General features: G+C 55.3%; 4 protein-coding genes across 4 annotated transcripts; all 4 read left to right on the forward strand.

The window, feature by feature from the left end:
* Nucleotides 1-91: 91 nt before the first annotated feature.
* ABB37_04672 (hypothetical protein) lies at nt 92-2,448 on the forward strand (the record flags this gene model as incomplete). Its single annotated transcript, XM_015802439.1, has 1 exon — nt 92-2,448. The coding sequence occupies exon 1, from the start codon at nt 1,216-1,218 to the stop codon at nt 2,446-2,448; it is 1,233 nt and encodes a 410-aa protein (XP_015658883.1). The 5' UTR covers nt 92-1,215.
* A 3,336-nt stretch (nt 2,449-5,784) lies between these two features.
* ABB37_04673 (putative kinesin) lies at nt 5,785-10,974 on the forward strand (the record flags this gene model as incomplete). The annotated part of the gene is made up of 1 exon (XM_015802440.1): nt 5,785-10,974. The coding sequence occupies one exon, from the start codon at nt 5,785-5,787 to the stop codon at nt 10,972-10,974; it is 5,190 nt and encodes a 1,729-aa protein (XP_015658884.1).
* Nucleotides 10,975-12,458: 1,484 nt separating this feature from the next.
* Nucleotides 12,459-13,988, forward strand: ABB37_04674 (hypothetical protein; the record flags this gene model as incomplete). The annotated part of the gene is made up of 1 exon (XM_015802441.1): nt 12,459-13,988. The coding sequence occupies one exon, from the start codon at nt 12,459-12,461 to the stop codon at nt 13,986-13,988; it is 1,530 nt and encodes a 509-aa protein (XP_015658885.1).
* A 348-nt stretch (nt 13,989-14,336) lies between these two features.
* Nucleotides 14,337-17,187, forward strand: ABB37_04675 (hypothetical protein; the record flags this gene model as incomplete). The annotated part of the gene is made up of 1 exon (XM_015802442.1): nt 14,337-17,187. Exon 1 carries the CDS (start codon nt 14,467-14,469, stop codon nt 17,185-17,187), a length of 2,721 nt encoding a protein of 906 aa, XP_015658886.1. The 5' UTR covers nt 14,337-14,466.
* Nucleotides 17,188-17,720: the final 533 nt, after the last annotated feature.

Here is a 17,720-nt window from a genome sequence, read left to right on the forward strand (position 1 = left end):
TCGATAAGGCCAAGAATGCTTTTTTTCTACCTCCTTTGTGCCCTTCCTCTACTGCAACTTTCCTGCTTGCTCCACACATGGGTTCTGCTTCAGCTGCACAAGAATTAAAAACAAGAGAGATACGTTATTACTTTTGGTGTGCGTAATATTCCTTTTGTTGATGTGGCCCTATTCATATGAGAAGTCGCTATACTCACTGAAATACAGATAAGTACGTGAGGTGCTCTTTCAAATCACGCCCCCACATATCTTTCCCCTTACTCTTCTACTTAGAATCAACAAACAGCCTTTCTCTCATTTGAGGTGCCAGTCGTTCTTTTCTCTATTTTTTTTTTTCTTCTACGCTTGTTGATTTCGAGTACGTTGTTTGTTGAAAATCAACGACACGGAAAAATAAAGCGGTGCCTTCGCATCTGCGCAGCTTTACGTTACGTAAGTGGGTTTATTGTTTGTTCCTTATCGAATGCTGATGCATCTCTGTGTGTGGAACAACAATTTTTGTTTAGCATTCCTGTGTGACATCACAGAGAGAAACAACTCTAATTCGATCCCTTTTTTATTGTTGCTTCAGAACCTTCTCCGCAAATAGAGTTTGGCTTTCTGTGCAACACACCAACACACTCACCCTACACTCTTACCACACACACACACAGAGGCGAAAGCAAACGCACTTTACCAGTAAGCAGGTGCGTTCTCTCTCTCTCGTTGTACGATTACTTGTCCTATTCCTTTTTTTTTTTCGGCCCTTTGGCATCCTTTTTTCTGTGCTTTCACTTTCTGACCTTCAGCTGTTTATTCATCTCCCTCTCTCTCTCTCTATATATATATATATACTTGTCTTGTTTTTTTCTGCTTAGGATTCTTTTCTGTCGCTGCAACCTCGGAAAAGGTAAGAGGAAATCAGCGTCTTGTGTCTCAGTGTAGTCGCTGCAGGTTTCCTGAATTCGCTCCGTTCTCTTATTTTTTTTTTTTCATCTCTCGTGCTTTTCCGGTTTCTAGTTGCGATTCTAGCTTTTCTTTTTCTTCCTGAAGGAATAATACTGGCGGCGCAAAGGGAAAAGAAAAGCAGAAAGGAAGGCAACGCCATTACACACCAACAAAAGCGATTGAGCTAGCAGAGCAGTTTACCGATTGATCCATTCGTTTTCTTTTTTCTTGTTTTCTCTCTTTTGTGGTCTGTTGAGACACAACTGCTGCGGTGAACACACAACAAACATGAGCTCCGCTGCTCTCGGTGACATTTCTCCCCCGGCCTCAGAGCCGTCCTCGAGCGCGTACCGCCCTTCCAAGCCACTGCGCCATGTTGCGTTCTTCATCGACAGAGATGAAGTCAACGACAACGAGAAGACGCCCACAACGCGCACGGCGGGTCGGCGAGGAGTGCAGCCGACCATGACAGCTGATGAGCATCGTGCGTGGAGCACGCGCGCGGCCGAGTCGGACGCGCTGCGGCAACGTGCGCTGCAGTGTGGCGAGGACATCGCGCGCGTGGCGAGCGGGCTCGGCTACGAGGTGGTCACATGCACTCCCACCGTGTTCTTGAAGTACAGCTCGGCGAGCACCGCCGTGCCGACGGTGGCGGTCAAGTCGGAGGTAGAGCCTCGGTGGTTCGCGGCGGCGGATGACGCTCCCCCGCACGTTGTGGACAGTGCTGCCTCGCCGCACTCCCCCTCCGCAGGGATGCCCTCGCTCATACCACCCGTCTTTCTGAAAGAGGATGACTTCGACAGCTGCAGCAGTCGATCGAGTTCACTCGGGACGGAGGAGCAGGTAGGATTGGTGCCGGTGCTCAGTCCGCTGCTGCACACCGAAGAAACGGGAATGGGCTGCCCGTATGACGAGGAGACGGTGCCCACCTTCGAGGTGACGCTGCCACGCGCACTGAGCGCGCACGAAAGCACAAGCCACTACTCCTTCGCGGAGACGTCGACGCACTTCCTGCGACCGGAGCAGCCCAGCCGGAGGGACGACAACGACCAAAGTAGCCCACCCTTTGGATTTGTGCGGGAGAACTTCCTTACGGTGAGGCCAGACAACACCGCCAATCGTCACCTGCGAAGCTCCTTTAACTCATTGGGTGAACGATCCACAACCAGCACCTCACAGTCATCTCTGAACGCATCTCCGCTGTCACGACTGTCGGTGACGCCGCGCCGTGCGGGGCCAGGACGCAACCACAGCGTCCCTGACAATCTGTTGGGCACCAATCAAAGTGTGTTCCAGCTCCGCGCCACGATGGTGGACGTCGCGTCGTCGTCGCGGGCTACGAGCAACGCCAACACATCTGTCAGCACGGAGCCCCTCAATGGACTTGAGCCGCCGGCGGTGGGAGTGTCGCGGAATGCGAGCCGTCCGCTGACGCCGGCCACAGACGCGCTGAACACACCATCGGTGCGCTTGAATGATGATGATATTTGGCCACGCTCGAACGGACGTCCAATTCAGTGATGAGCGAATTATATATATACATGAGGAGAAACATCTTTTGTTATCTTGTCTATATAACCACCTTTTTGGTATTGCCTCTCTCTTCTCGTTAAGCTGCATTCCTGTCAATAGTTTTTTTCCTTTGCAAGCTATCTCCCTGTTCGTACTTCCCCCCCCCCGCTTCTTGTACGTTTTATTCACCGTTGATCAGCCTTTTTCTCTAATGGAATAAAGCAAATATACATATCTTCTTCTCTTTCTTTCTTCCTCTGTTGTCTTTCCCTTCATAACGAGCAGTAAAAATAATCTCCTATATATAATGGATGTCTCTTCTGTATATATTATTTTCTGTTGTGCTTTTTTTCTGTTAGCTTTATTTCTCCTTGTTTTTTCGCACCTTAGAAAAAGCATTTTTTTTTTGCGTTCTTACATTAGCCGGTATTATGGTAACAGCGACTGCTTTACAGTCCAAAAATAAAATAAAAGAAAACGGTTATGTTTGTGCAAAGTTGAAAAGCTTCGTAGCAAACAAAAAGAGCGTACGGTTGTGTACACGATGTGTGGTGAGCTTGTCTACATATAACAAACGCTTTTCTTTAATCATCATTGTCTTCCTTTAAAGCTTCTTTTTTCCGTTTTGTTTGTTTGAAGTAGTCTAGGAGTAGCTCGTGCGGCGAGCAGAGAACCGAATAGGAATGCAGTGGGTCGTCTTACTGGTTTCGGCAGAGTCGATACGTTGCAGCACTACTGCGAAAAAGGACAAAAGCATTTTCGATAAATATGTAGTAACCTGTGATACTATTCAACTGGCCTCGGCCACTACTACAAAGAAAACGTCACTCACATCGATCCTTACCCGTTATTCAATCTGTTCTCGTATGGGGAACAAAAAGGAGCCCACCGTGCATTTTAGTTTGTACTTCTCTCTTTCTCACTGTTTTTAAAAGGTGGCTTTTCAGACTCCAGGTTTTTCTTCTGTTTTCAACGCTGACACCTTTACGGAGCTCCAGGTGAGATCAATTACTTACATTTAACTGTGTTGGTTTTTCCCCTTATTTTAACAGCATCTATTGACTCTCAACACATATAACATGCTTTTGCCGCTTGTTCACCTTGATAACTACTCGGTCGTACGTTTGTGGTTCTCGTTGCTTTATTGTTTGCGCTTCTTCTTTTTCCCTTTTTTGTCATTCTTCTTGTTTCTAACGTTTCTTTTATACCTGAGAAAAGCCCGACGGAATCGTTTTATGTTTCGGCGTTAATCTGAACTTTGTTTACATTGCCCCCTTTTCCTCTTTTCAACTGCATGCCCGGTAAACACTGTTGGTTTCTTATTTCTGCCTAGCCATGCGTGTTTGAGACTTGTGTAGGTATCCTTTACCTGTTTGGAGCGTTCTATTCGTTCTCGGCGCATTCCTTTGCCGGTTTCATCGGCAGCCACGCGACACTTCTTTACTCTGCCATGTCGTCCCAGCGTGCCCCATGTTGAATTCATGACCACATTTTTCTTTTCACTATCTTTGTTTTTTCGTAAGCACCCTGAAAAGAATAGAAAGGTTTGAAAACGAAGTCTACATTTGTTTTCATCTTTTATCTATCATTTTAAGATCGTCCTTGCTAAATCGGTAGTGAACGCATTGCTTCTTTATTTAAACGGTCTCTTTACTCTTATTTTTTTTTGCTCCCTCTAACTTTCACGAACGGGTTCCCCAAATGCTGGACTGTGTCGGCCACAGCAAAGACGATTCGGAAGTGGAAGAAATCGAGAAGACTGGCGCGTGCTTCCTTCTGAATGCTATTTAAGCTCCTTCATTTTTTTTTAGTTGTTTTTAGCAGTACCTCGTTGGTGCGTGTGGAAGCCAACGTTCTTATGCCTTGTCATTATCTATGAGAGCTCTTCAGCCTTAAAAAAAAAGCTGTGTTTATGCCGGTCAGCCTCTTTAGCGTGTGAGTCGTGCATCAGCATTCGTTCCTTTCTTTCCTTTCCTTTTCCTTGTTTCACCACATTTAAACCGTAGATATGACGAATATGCGCCTTCGAATAGTGCCTCTTTTTTTGTTTCCTGGTCGCTTTTTCCTTGCTTTAGTCATGAAAGATTTGGTATTTTGTCTTTTGTCTGTTTCATCGCGACATCGCTGAAATGTTTCTTTGCCTCACCCAGTTTGTAGCCTTCTTGTTTCGCTTTCTGGCTGAACAGCTGTGAAGCAATGATTTCTCACCCCCCAAAGAAGATGTACATACATGTAGTGGCGCAGGCACGTAGATGAAGGAGTCCTATATAATGAACGCTTGTCTGATTCACATTTTTTTTGGGGGTTTTCTCTTCAGAGTATTACTCTTCCTGCTTGAGTTCTGCGTTTTCTTTATTATATCCGATCCTTTAGTGTAAAGTAGCGAAATTTTGCTTTTCTTCGTGCTTCATTAATGACGACGCTTTCCACCGTCGCATCTCTTTGAATGAACTTGTCTTGTTTTTTTTTTTTTCACGCACAAAAGCAGCAACAGAACGAAATTAAAAGAAGTCAATGCTTTAGAAAAGACGCTGTAGCTCGCGTAATACGTTTAGAGTGACGAAGAAGGGATGTAGATGGTCGCCGTCGCTTCTTCTGGAAATTCTTTTTTCCTTTCTGTTATCGTGGCGCCCTCGACCTTCCATTTCCCTCCCTTTGTTTTTAAAGCGGAGGCTGTCGAGAGGAACAGTGGGATATTTACAGTAGGGAGAAATCCAGAGACGATCTTTTCCTTGTGCGTTCACGCAAACACCCGCACACGCTCACGCGCACGCACACTCATGCGTGCAGAGGACGTTGAATGTCATTCGTATGACTTCTTCCATCGCATTCTCAGGTGTACAACTCTTTCTTCTTTCTTCCCTCCTCTTTTCTTTGTCTTTTGGGCAAAACGGATACATGACTCAGTGTGCGGTGTTGGAAAGCAGCAACAGCACCAGAAGAGTGTAAATTTTTTTCTTTCTTTTCTTTTAGATTTTTCTCCTTACATTTCACCATTACCTTGTCATAGTAACGGCGGTGCATCTCCACTGCCCCAGCACATACATAGACCATTAGATATATATATGTCACAGCTACATTTCGCTTGTAAGCAGTATAGCTTTTTTTTACACTAGAAGGAAGTATTTGAGTTGGCCATTTGAGTCGCGTGGCAGGCTTCTCAAGGACTATTGTTACTACTATTGTTTTGCGGACTCGACGACGCACGTCTCAACAACAACCAACAACAACGCCCCGGAGTGTTTTGTTGCTGACGCTGCTTTTCAACGACGTCGAAAGATAAAGAGATACCAAGGATTTGGAAGAAGCGACCACCACCACCACCAAAACAACCACATTGGGCTCATGTTCCCAAAGGAGTTAATGAGGCCCCTTCGCATGAGTTCGGAGGGGATGCCCACCGCACAGTCGAAGAAGTCACGCAACTTGCGGTCGCCTTCCGGGATGACGCCGCTCACGTCTCTCTCGCAGAATCAGTTTTCCCTGAAGCAAGGTTTTCTCCCCTCACCGCGCAGCCTTCCATCCTCTGCGGGGGCTTCACGGCCAAGTTGCAGTGTCTCTGGCACTTTCCAACCCTTTTCCGGTTCTCCTGGTGCACAGGACGAGAAGGTGCGCGTGGCGGTGCGTTGTCGCCCGCCGAACCCGACACAGGGAGAGCAAAGCGACGACGTGATTGTGTCCATGGATCCGCGGACGGGTCAGGTTTTCCTGCTCGACCAGGAGTCCTCACCGTCGCGCGTCGACATCCCTCTCTGGTCTGGCGCAGGGTTGGCACGTGATGGGTCGCCGCCGGTGTCGCAGGTCAACGTCTACGAGACTCTCGGCCGCCCGTTGCTCTTACACGCACTGGAGGGCTACAACAGCACCCTCATGGCCTACGGACAGACCGGCAGTGGCAAGACGTACACGATGATGGGCGACTACCGCGACAGCGACGAGGGGGAAGGCGCCGGCATCATTCCGCGCTTGTGCCGCGAGTTGTTCATGGAGCTGGCGAGTCGCTCCTTCACCGCCCCTACCGGCGAACATCTTAGCTGGGAGGTGCACGTGCGCTACGTCGAGATCTACTGCGAGAAGATCAGCGACCTACTCAACTCCGGCGCCTCCGTCGGCGTACGCGAGGAGATCACTCCCAACAGCGCTACGTTTGCCCTCGTCGGGGCCCGGCGCATCCCGGCGGCCAGCACGGAGGATCTCCTGCAGGCGCTGGCGGTGGGCAACCGCTGGCGTCGTACGGCGGCGACCAAGTCGAACGACCGCAGTAGCCGCAGCCACGCCATCTTCTCCATCGACCTGACGGAGATAATTTCCTTTGAGGAGCCGGACGGGACCGTGGCGAGCGCGCCGAGCAAAAACCTCACCATTCGTCTTGTGGACCTGGCCGGCAGCGAACGTGTCAGTGAAACCGGTGTGCAGGGGACGCAACTGAAGGAGGTGAAGGACATCAACCTCTCTCTCTTCACGCTGGGGTGTGTCATTGAATGCCTCTCCGACGGAAAGCGGCGCGGCATCAAACCACCGTACCGCGACAGTGTTCTGACGAAGCTGCTGCGGGATGCCTTCGGCGGCAACAGCAAAACGACGATGATCTGCACCATCGGCCCCTGCGAGGCGTACCGCTCGCAGACCATCCAGACACTTCACTACGCAGCAAAAGCGCGACGAGTCATGAACAAACCACGCGTGAAAGAAGACCCGTCCGCGCTGGAGCTGCGGCGCGCCAATGAAGAGCTGCTAGCGCTGCGCCGCCAGCTCGAAGAGGCGCAGCGCGACGGTCACCACTACGCGTCCATCGAGGCCGAGCTGCAGGAGGCAAACGCCCGCCTCCGCCAGGAGCAGAGAGACGCGAGGCTTCGCCGGCAGGTAATGGAGAAGCGCGAGGCCGAACTGGCGACGCGGCTGCGTGAGCTGGAGGATCAGCGCGAGTCCTACGAGGCCCAGATGCTGGCGCTCGAGGCGGAAGCAGACCGCGCACGCACGCAGCAGAAGAGGCGGGAATCGGAGCTGCGTCGTGCCCATGAACTGGCGGACGAGTACGCGCAGCAGCGATTGAAAGAGATGGAGGAGCAACGCATCACCTCGGAGGCGGCGCTGCGCTCCAAGGAGGACGAGCTGCTGCGAAGCCAACGCGCCATCGAGGACAAGATGCAAGCCGCCGAGGCCGCGGCGAAGTGCCGCATTGACGAGCTGCAGCGGCAGCAAACGGCTCTCGAGGGCCAGTTGAAGGAGAAGGAGCGGCTCGTTTCGCTGCAGGAGCGGGAGTTCCGCAAGAAGCACAAGCTCGCCGAGGAGGAGGCGAGAGCGCTGGAGAAGCGTGCCTTCGACATGGAGGAGGAGTGGGTGGAGAAGGTGCGCGCATTGGAGGCCGCCGCCAAGCAACGCGAGGAGGAGGTGGCGCAGCGCATGCGGGAGGTGCAGGGGGCGCTGTGCAAGGCCGAAGCCGCAGCTCGTCGCACCGAAGAAGAAATGCAGCAAAAGTGGCGCGAGGCGGACAACGAGGCACGACGCCTGCAGTCCGAGGCCGCCGCAAAAGAGACGGAGCTGAACAGGCGCATGCTTGACGCGACGCGCAGTGCCCAGCAGCGCGAGATGGAGCTCAACGAGCGTCTGCGCATCGCCGAGTGCGAACTGAACCGCCGTGCGCGGGAGTCGGAGCAGCAGCTGGTCGAAGTGGAGTCGCTCAAGAAAGCCGCTGCGCGCCAGACAGATTCGGTGAAAGAGAAGGAGCGCACCATCGATGAGCAGCACAGCCTCCGAGTCGAGGCCCTGCAGGCACTAGAGAATCAACTGAAGCAACGTGAGGCGGAGTTGAAGAAGCATTTCGAGGAGATAGTGCAGGTGCAGCGGGAGTGGAATCAGCAGCGCGTCGAGCAGCAGCTGAAGATGCAGATGGAGAACGAGGCTGCCCTGCACGAGGTGAAGCAGCGCAGCGCTGCAACCGAACAGAAGGAGATGGACGTCCGCGCTCGAAACGACGCCCTGGCAAGTAAGCTGCGTGCGCAGGAGATGCAGCTGGAGAAGCAGCAAATGGACTTCTTAGCACAGAAGAGCGACTTTGAGACGGCCATGCAGCGCGACCGTCACGCGATGCTGCGCACCAGGGAGGAGCTGCAGCTCGCCCAAGACCGCAACGAAACGCAGAACCAACTAACGGACGACCGACTGCGGGAGCTGGAGGCGAACCTGCGGGAGCGCCGCGCAGAGCTGGAGGCGACCTATCAGACACGCGAGGCTGCGCTGCGTGAGAAGGAGGCATCCCTAGCGGCCGTGCAAGACCGCGCGGCGGCTAAGGACGTGGAGCTGTACCAGCTGCAGGAGCGCTTGAAGACGCAGCAGACCGACCTTCAGCGCCGCGCTCACGAGACGAGAGTGGAGCGGAGCCGCATGCAGACGGACCTCATCACGAGCCTGCAAGTGTTCGAGATGAACCTCAGCGGCAGTGGCGCCCGGCACGGACTGGAGGATATGAGCACGATCCGCATGTCGGCGGAGTTTAAGGCCGGCGAAGGGCAGGACGGCATCACATCTGAAGCGCTCAACTTGCGTGAGCAGCGCTACTTCGCTGCCTTCGAGAGCATGTACCGCGGCGTTCTCATCCGCGAGGCAGAGATGGAGTTCCGCGGGCTTGTCCGCCACAACCAACTGGAGGTGCGCGACATTCAGCGCCGTGCGCAGCTCACGCAGGAGAGCGAGCGGGTGAGTGCACTGCAAATGCAGTTCGACGCAGCCGTGGGGGAGCGGAAGACGGCGGAGTCGAAGGCGGCGAACTTGTCAGAGCAGATCACCACGCTGATGCAGGAGCTCGAAGCCCAGCGAGGTGCGTCGATGGAAGTCAAGGTGCAGATGAACGCCGCTGTCTCTGCGGCACAGTTTGCGGAAGCGCAGCTGCGGCAGCTACGGCTAGACGCCTACGAGGCGGAGGGGCGGCAGCGCGACCGCGAGCAAGCATGCCAGATGTCGGTGGCGGAGGCGGAGCGCAAGGCAGAGGAGTCTCAGCACGCTCGCGGCGCCGCAACGGCGGCGGCTCTGCGCCTCATCATCGCTTTTGAGGAGGAGCAGCGCCGTCTCCTGGAGCACCACCACATCAACGAGCTCCAATCGATTCATCTGCTGCAGATATCGGACCGACGCGTGCTGGACCGCGAGGGCACCGTGCGCAAGTGGCAGTCGCTCTACCGCCGCCGCGGCGAGGAGACCAACACCGCCGCTGCCATTGCGAAGGACGGTGACGTCGCGCGACCACAACGGACGGCCGAGGAGGCGCAGCGGCTGCGCAGTCTGATGCGGCGCGAGGAGACCCTCGAGAAGAAGACGGATTGCCTTGCCGCGGAGTGGCAGCGGTTTGAGCAGCGCGTGGCTGACTTCGACAGCTACGAGCGGACCCACAAGTCGGAGGTGGCTCGGCAGGAGAGCGCGGTGCAGAAGTACCTGCTGGAACTCGAGGCGATGGACCGGCGCAAGGCCCACGAGTTTGCGGAGCGGGAGCGGCACCTGGTGGAGATGGCGGAGCGACTGCGAGCGCGGCAGGCGCAGGTGCGCACCAACGCACAAGGCATGTTTGAGTCCCTCCTGCAGCGCTCCGTCGAGCAGCAGTCCGCCCTGGCCGACGCACACGAGGAGCTAAAGCGCGTCAGCCTGCAGCGTGAAAAGTACATGGAGAAGGAGCGGGAGCTACTGCAGATGGCGCAGCGCGGTGACACAGCCGCGATGCAGCAGCTGATGCAACTCCACGAGGAGTACGTGGCGGCGGAGACGAAACAGTTGAAGCAGCGCGCGCGCAAGCTGGAAAGGGAGGAGCTTCGCACGAAACAACGGCTGGATGAGCAGGAGAAGGAGATTCATCGCTACTTGCTCGAAATCGAAGCGGAGGACATTCGCCGAAACGAGCTGTCGCAGCAGGGACAGGAGATGATGCGCGAGGCAGAGGCGCGGCTTTCCAAGGCGAAGTTCAAGGAGGCGGCCGTGCGTGATTTGGCGCGGCAGTACCACCTCGAGGCCATGGAAGCGGAGGAGAAGTCACGCGTCGAGGAGACGTCGCTGCGCCGCGCCGAACAGGAGACGAAGAAGAAGCTCAAGATACGCAAGGCAGAGTTGGAGCGCAAGCAACAAGCGGCAAGCACGGCAGCGGAGACAAACGAGCGCACGCTGATGGAGATGGAGACGGACCTGAAGACGATTGTCAATAAAAACAAGGATACGGAGCACCACATCCAGTCGAAGGACGCTGAAATCAAGCGACAGAAGAAGTACTACCTTGACCTCTCAAAGATGCTGGAGGAGCGCGACGGGATGCTGCGGCAGGAGCACAAGTTGCGCGTCTGCGGCACGAAGAACGCCGGGTCGCTGGCGACCGACCTCCTCGACGTCAACGATGCGCTGCGAAAACAGGTGATCACGTGGAAGAACAAGTTCGACGTGCTCCTGCACGACGGCAAAGTGGAGTGCGAGAAGTGCTCGTGGAGGAACAAGAAGGAGGCGTCGACGTGCCTGTGCTGCGGTCACACAGGCATACTGGAACTGACCCCTATAAAGTGAAAGGTTAGGGAAGGCGAGTCATTTCAGTAGCTACGGACTCGACGGACGTACACGCGACGTGGACGTCTTTCTTTCTTCTTTCTTTTCTTGCCAATACGTTTCGAAGCTTTTCGAGCATCTATGCCGTGGTCCCGGTTGAATGGACAATAGGATTCTGAAGGCATCCGCCGCGCTTGCCTTTTCTTTGCGCTGTGGGCGAATTTCATCGCTGCTCAGACGGAATTTTTTAAAATTTATTGTGCTTTTCATCGCTGCGTTTTCCTGCTTAGATGAATCTGGCAGCGGGCAATCGATCTACTGCCCTTATTATTATTCTCCCCCCCGTTTGGCTTCATTAGACATTGTTTTACGTCCAATAAAACTACTAGATGCAGTTCTAGATTCATCCATCTTTTCACTTCTTATGAAAACAATATTTCCTTGTCTTTTTTTAAAACTAAAAAGGTTCTTTTAGTTTGCGGAACAGCGACAGTACTACTCCCACCTTTTTCCCTTTCCGTGAGACAACGATGTCTCTCCGTTCTAGACCTTGCCGCTCTTCCCTAGAAAAGCATAGAGGGTGAACCACTTCATTTTCCCCCCTCTTTTCTCTTATTGAGTCCCGCTGAATGACGGGGTTTCTCTGGCTTCTGTCACCACAAACTGACCTACAACGCGTGATGGCAACGCCAAGACTTGAGAGCAGTGCATTGTGGTCCGCCTTTTTTCTTTGATAGTTCTATTTTTGTTGTTTTTGTTTGATGCCTTTTTGATGTAACGCCGAAAATAGGTAGACCGACTGAATCGCGAAGCAATCAGGAAACGCGAAAGCACTAGCAGTTTTTCTGGTGAGGACGCACGACGTAGCCTTCACTTCCTTCACCGTCATCACCTTGCTTTGCAAAACGATGTCACTCGCCACAGAAAGCTAGTGGAAGTATCAAAGAGCAGTAATACAAGCCCCTACTTGCTCAACCGTTTGTCAGCGATAGGTACAAACGCTTACCCTCCCCAAAAACATCATCAACAACAACAAAGCTTTCTCGACTACAAATACTTCTCTCCTCTTCGTTTTTCTTCTCTCCACTGCTTCTGTCTCTCTTTCTTACTTTACGGGTTGCGGTATTCCACTCACTCCGGCTTTGTAGTTTCAAAGAAAAACGAACGCGCACTGCGATACCGCCAGTGCCACTTCACTCATATACAGCTGAATTTGCCAGCGGCTATGAGAGCTGTTCTCCCGTGCTGCTGTGAGCTACATCTGCGGAGTTTTTTTTCATTCAACGCATAGATTCGAACAGACTCAATCCACTTCTACGCAGCTCATAGACTCTCGAGATCACAGAACTTCGTTGCAACTCGTCTGCCTTGACTTTATAACGCAAAAAAGAACTGAGGCAGTTGCAGCGCAGCGTTGATTCTTTTTTTTTCCTAGATGCGGCACAACAGATCAACCACTTGTGTGTAGATCATCACTGTGCTTTTGATGAAGGTACAGCAGAAAGATGCGGTCGCACATGTCTACTCAGGCTCTCCTCGACGAGCTGGCGGCCCGCGAGCGACGTGTGCTGGAACAGCTTCACGAGCTTTCCGGAATCAACCAATCTCCCATCTCTCCTCAACAGACATACGCAAGCGTGCAGGCAACACCGCGAGGTGCCCCAGCATCCGTGCACAGCGCAGGTGCATTTTCTTCGCCGCCGCCGCCGTGGCTGCCCGAGGACGCCTGCGAAGTGGATGAGGCGAACTCCTGCGATGTCCGCCTTCCTGAAGGATCACGCGGCACCGTCGGCAACCTCGAACACGACCTGCAGCGCCTGCAGTACCTCCTGCGCCACAGCCCTCTCCGCGAAGCGGAACGACCAGTAGACTGGAAACACGTGAACGAGGCCGCTGTGTGGACGCCCGTGCTGCAGCGCAACGGCGGACCACTGCACGATGCGAACACGGCAAAGGATGCGGCAGCCGCACATGAGAAACGCCTTCGCGGATTACCGGGGGATGCGCTCAGCGGTTCTCCGGTGACACCAGTTGTGAAGCGCGATAGGCGGGAGACACCTGCGTACGCACCGCCGCCGCCCCTCACCGCTTTACCGGCCTACCACAATATCTCCTCCTCCTCTCCTGGCGTGAATGCCGCGGAGGTGGAACAAGCGATGCAGCTGGAGCGTGCCGCACCGCCACGACGAAGTGAGGTGCTCGACGTGACAGATGAAGAGGACGGCACCTCCCCACGAAGGAACGCGACGATGTTCGCCTCACGCTCGGGCCGCGATCGCGGAGAGGCCCATGGCGTGCAATCCTATTCGACAGCGTGCTGGCGGAACTCGCTAGCACACGCGGGCAACGCGCAGACGGGCGACAACGTCAGGTGGAACCGCTCGCCGGTGCGCTGGTTCGCACCTCCCGAAGGAAACCAGAAGTACCAAGGCCACACTGAACAGGCGAACGACATTGGGCGCGTTTTGGGCACCTCGGCGTTGGACGCCTGGGACGCTCACCGTTCTCCGGAGCGGCATGCTGGCGGCGTGGAGGCGGCGGCGGAGCAGCCACCATTCCCCCCTTCTGAGAACAAGCTGCGCACCCCGCCGCCGATATTTGCTTCGTTGAGTGAAACCGCACCTGCAGAGGAGACCCGGCTGGGTGCGTTCTCCAGTGCGAGTCCGCCACCCCGCCTCCCCGGGACGCCGTCGCCTTTGCCGAAATGCGCCGCCGCAAGGACGGCCGTCACAGCTGCACCGACGCCATCCCGAGAAGGTGAAATGGACTTTTCAACTGTTGCAAACGTGGCCGTGCCTCGCGTTGCTGAGACGCCGCAGCCGACCACCAAAACGCGCGGCGTTCTACGTGAGGCGGCAGGAGAGTCCTTCGCGGATGCCCCTACAAGGCGAGCAGCGTCTGCGCTTCCGCGCGGCGTCACTCACACCACCTCGTGGCGTGGATTACGAGCGTTCTTTGCTCGACAGTTCCGTGTGTCCGCCCTGCTCACGCCAGACGTATTGAGTGTGGAAGATGGGTCACACAGATTTGTATAAGATCGATGTGACACGGTTTCTGCTGATCACATTAACTCCAAGGAAGAAAGGAAAGCGCAGCGGATCATCAAGAATACTCAAATGAAGACCTTTCGAAATGAAAACCCCAACAAAAGTAAATTCTTTTCCACATGATGGAGTCACGGCATCAGATAAAAACGTTGAAAGCATCTTGGAGTGCAACACGCGTGAACACAACGGAGCGTACTTTCATTGACCTTTATTGAAAATGCCAAGGGACACCCCCCCATACATGTAGACGTGGCTCATGATCTCTTGCTTTGTCTGCTTGCTTTTCCAATCTCTGTTGTTAATACTCCAACTCTTTTGTAAATCAAATTTCTCGCCAGAATGAAAGGGGCATAGGTGTGTTTCCTTTTTTTATTTTAGAATTGCCTGGACCTTTTTTTTTTTTAAACACTGAGGTGACGCCCCCTTTCCTCGAGCTCATTCCCCACAAACACGAAACACGACAGACATGGAGCCGTCGGGCGCCGCAGCTGAGAAGTCGGCAGAAGTTGCGGTGAACTTTGTCCACGACGACGCCCTCGTGCCGGAGCCGAAAAGCAGAATCCCAACGACAGACGAGCACCGCCGCGCGCCTCGAAATCCGGGTAGCCGACGCATCACCTTCGTTGACGACGGAAAGCTCTTCGAGGGCCACTTCACCGTACAGTCCACGAACCTCAAGTCCATCATTCAGTATCTGCTCGACCGACATAGCGAACAGGATGTAATTATACAGGACTTGCAAAAGCAGGTGCACATGCTGCGGTCGCGCAGCCTCAAGTCAAACAAACGCGGCAGCGTCGCCGCAGGAGCCGATGCAGCCCTCGTTGGCGGCGCGGGTGCTTCGTCCGATCTCAATAAGCGACTGGCGCGCGTAGAGCAATTTCTCCTACTCTGGGGTGTGCAAGCGAACGATGTAGCAGAGCTGGTGGAGGAGTACGGCGACCCGGCCATCACTCCAGACGCGTACAGCTCCTACCTGCTCGACCTGCCAGCCTTCCGTCTCACCCGTCGAGAGACACGGGCACTTATGCTGAGCGCCAGTCAGCCGTCGGCGGCGAGCGCGAACACGGCGGCGGCGAGCGATACGGCCATGCGGCGTCGCAGCAGCTCCGCCAAGCGCGACGCCGCAACGCCTCCTTCCAGCGCGACGACGGCCGCAGCACCTTCGAAGGAGGAGAAGCCCAAGTCGGAGACGCCTGAGCGGCGCAGCAAGAAAACAAATGACTCCGGCAACTTGGCGGAGGCGACGCTGGAGAAGGCAACGGCGGCGCTGGAGAAGGCGGAGATGTTGCTGGCGGAGCTACACAACGCCGCCCCGCGAGCACCACCGTCTCGACCCGCACCAAAGTCACGCCGTGCCGATAAGGCCGCCGCCGCTGGCAGCGGGAGCGGCGTCGCCGTGGACGCGGTGGCACGTGCGGACATCGATGAGCTCGGCGACTACGTCATGCAGCGCTTCGATGAGCTGGAGACGCGCACGTCGATGATGATTGCCCATTCCGCCTCCTCCTCTACGGCGCACCACGAGCGCAACGCGCCGCGTCAAGCAGCCGAGCATGCGCGAGAAGGGGAGAGTACAGGGAAGAAAAACGCTCGCACCTCTCCCGTGCCCCCGCCGCTGCCACGTGCCACCACGACGACAGCAAAATCGAATAGTCGTGGCGATGAAGTCGTGGATGCCATAGCGCGTGAAGACGCCGCAGCATCGCTGGACCTGTTGGAGGAGCTGGAGACCACCATGGAGCGCCGTTTTAAGGATCTCAACAGTGCCGTGGCTAACATCGCCGCTCGCACGGCGACCCTCGCGAAGAACAGCGGTGGAGGCGGGGACGCAGAGAAGTCGCAGTCCCGCACCGGCTCTCGCGGGGCGGCCGGAAAGGACAGCGAGAGAAAGGGTAAGGAGCAGAGTGCCGCGGCGGAGGAGAACGCTGACGGCGGAGACAGCTGGGCGCCGCTGATCAACTCACGCACGACGTCACCGTCGTCGAAGAAGGCGATCAACACGCCGAGTCGAAAGGGCCACCAAGATGCCAACGACACGGGCCCGCTCATTCCGGTGCTGCCCGCTACCGCTCCCACCAACTTTGTGGACCAAACCGCACGCGACGACACGTACGCCCTCGCTGACCGGGTAGGCGAGCTCGAGGAGGAGCTGCTCGATCGTTGGCAAGCAATGGAAGAGCGGCTGCGCATCATCGGCCGTGCAGCCATGAAGCAGGGTGTCCCCAACGCCGCTGGGGGCGGTGTGGGAGCTGCGTCGATGGGGCGCTCGTCAGCGGTGGACCGCAAAGCACGCGAAGACGCGGCGCTGTCGCTCATGCGGCTGCAGATGGTCGAGAAGGAGCTGGCGCAGCTGAAACGGCAGCTGGCGTCGGCCGCAGCCAACAGTAGCAGCGCGGAGGCGCGCTCCGCAGTTGACGGCGGCGATAACCAAACATCACTCCCGCTTGTCATGGCGCCATCTGCGCCACTGCGGGACACTTATGGCAGCAAGGTCGCCGATCTCGAGAGGGATGTCGAGCAGCGCATGGCGGAGGTGAACTTTGCCATTGCGCAGCTGCGAGGGGTCGGCAACGCCTCGCCGCTGACGCTCAGTCCGCAGAAGGGGGACAAGGCGAAGGCGGCAGTGGCACCAGTGCAGCCCTCAGAGACGAGTCCGCAGTCCTCGACTGCTGCTACTGCGGCTCCCACAACTCCGAGTCAGCTGACGCTGCGGGCAGAGGATGACGACGCACTGGCAAAGGTGCCCACGGAACGCTCATCGGCGTCGCCAAACGAGGCAGAAGGCCGCCGTCGTGCTGTCCTCCAGTCCATGTTGGAACTCGGCTACGACATCGACGGTGACGCGAACCTCTTTGCTGACTTTCCGCGGACGAGTGTGGTGGGGGCCGGTGGGCGGCGCACCACCATCAGCCGCCTGCGCTCTCCAGACGTGCCACCGTTCGGCTCGCACCTTGTTCAACGAGAGGTGGTCGATGTTCCTCTTGTAGACGTCACACAGGCGACAGCGGACGACACCGCCGCGCAGGGGGAGGCGCCAACGGCGGCCACGCAAGTGCAGGCGGCTCGACGCGTCAGCAACGTCAACGGCGGCTTCGCGCGTGTGGACGGCCAGGCGCTTTCCACGTCTCCTCCACAAAACTCAAAAGTGGAGGCTCGTGGCACGGCACGCGTGAGTGTCTTATAACGGATGGCGCCTGGCCCTTATTTTTGATTTGTTTGTTTGTGTGTGTGTCACCGCTACTCGTCATCGTCGATGGAGCGGAGCGTGCTTACGCCGCAGGAGGTCCGTGTATCCGCTCACAGCTCATCTATATGTGAGACCCTGTAGCTCTCCTTCGCTCATTTGCCATGTTTATTAGATCCGGTTGTATCAGTTTTGTTTGCGCGCCTCCCCCTTTTTTTTTCTTGGCATCTGTATTCTGTCCTTTCGCATCATCGAATGTAAAGACGATGTTTTCGCGTTTCTTTTTGTATTGTTTTTATTCATCTGTACATGTACATCAACGGTCAGAAATGTATCGTTTTTCTTTCTTCGTTCTTGTCTCACCTTACCTTAAACGGCAACAACAACAGTTGTGAAAACAACGATGGAACTGTAGGCTATCCAAAGCAGCCATTCACACTTCGGGGCATCTTTGATGAAGAATAATTCATCACTGCGTCATCGGAATGCCGTGCAACAGCTTTTTTTTATTCCTGGTTGGCAGCGCTTCTCTG

This window comes from Leptomonas pyrrhocoris (assembly GCF_001293395.1).
Source record: "Leptomonas pyrrhocoris isolate H10 chromosome Unknown, whole genome shotgun sequence".
In the NCBI taxonomy this organism is placed as follows: domain Eukaryota; phylum Euglenozoa; class Kinetoplastea; order Trypanosomatida; family Trypanosomatidae; genus Leptomonas; species Leptomonas pyrrhocoris.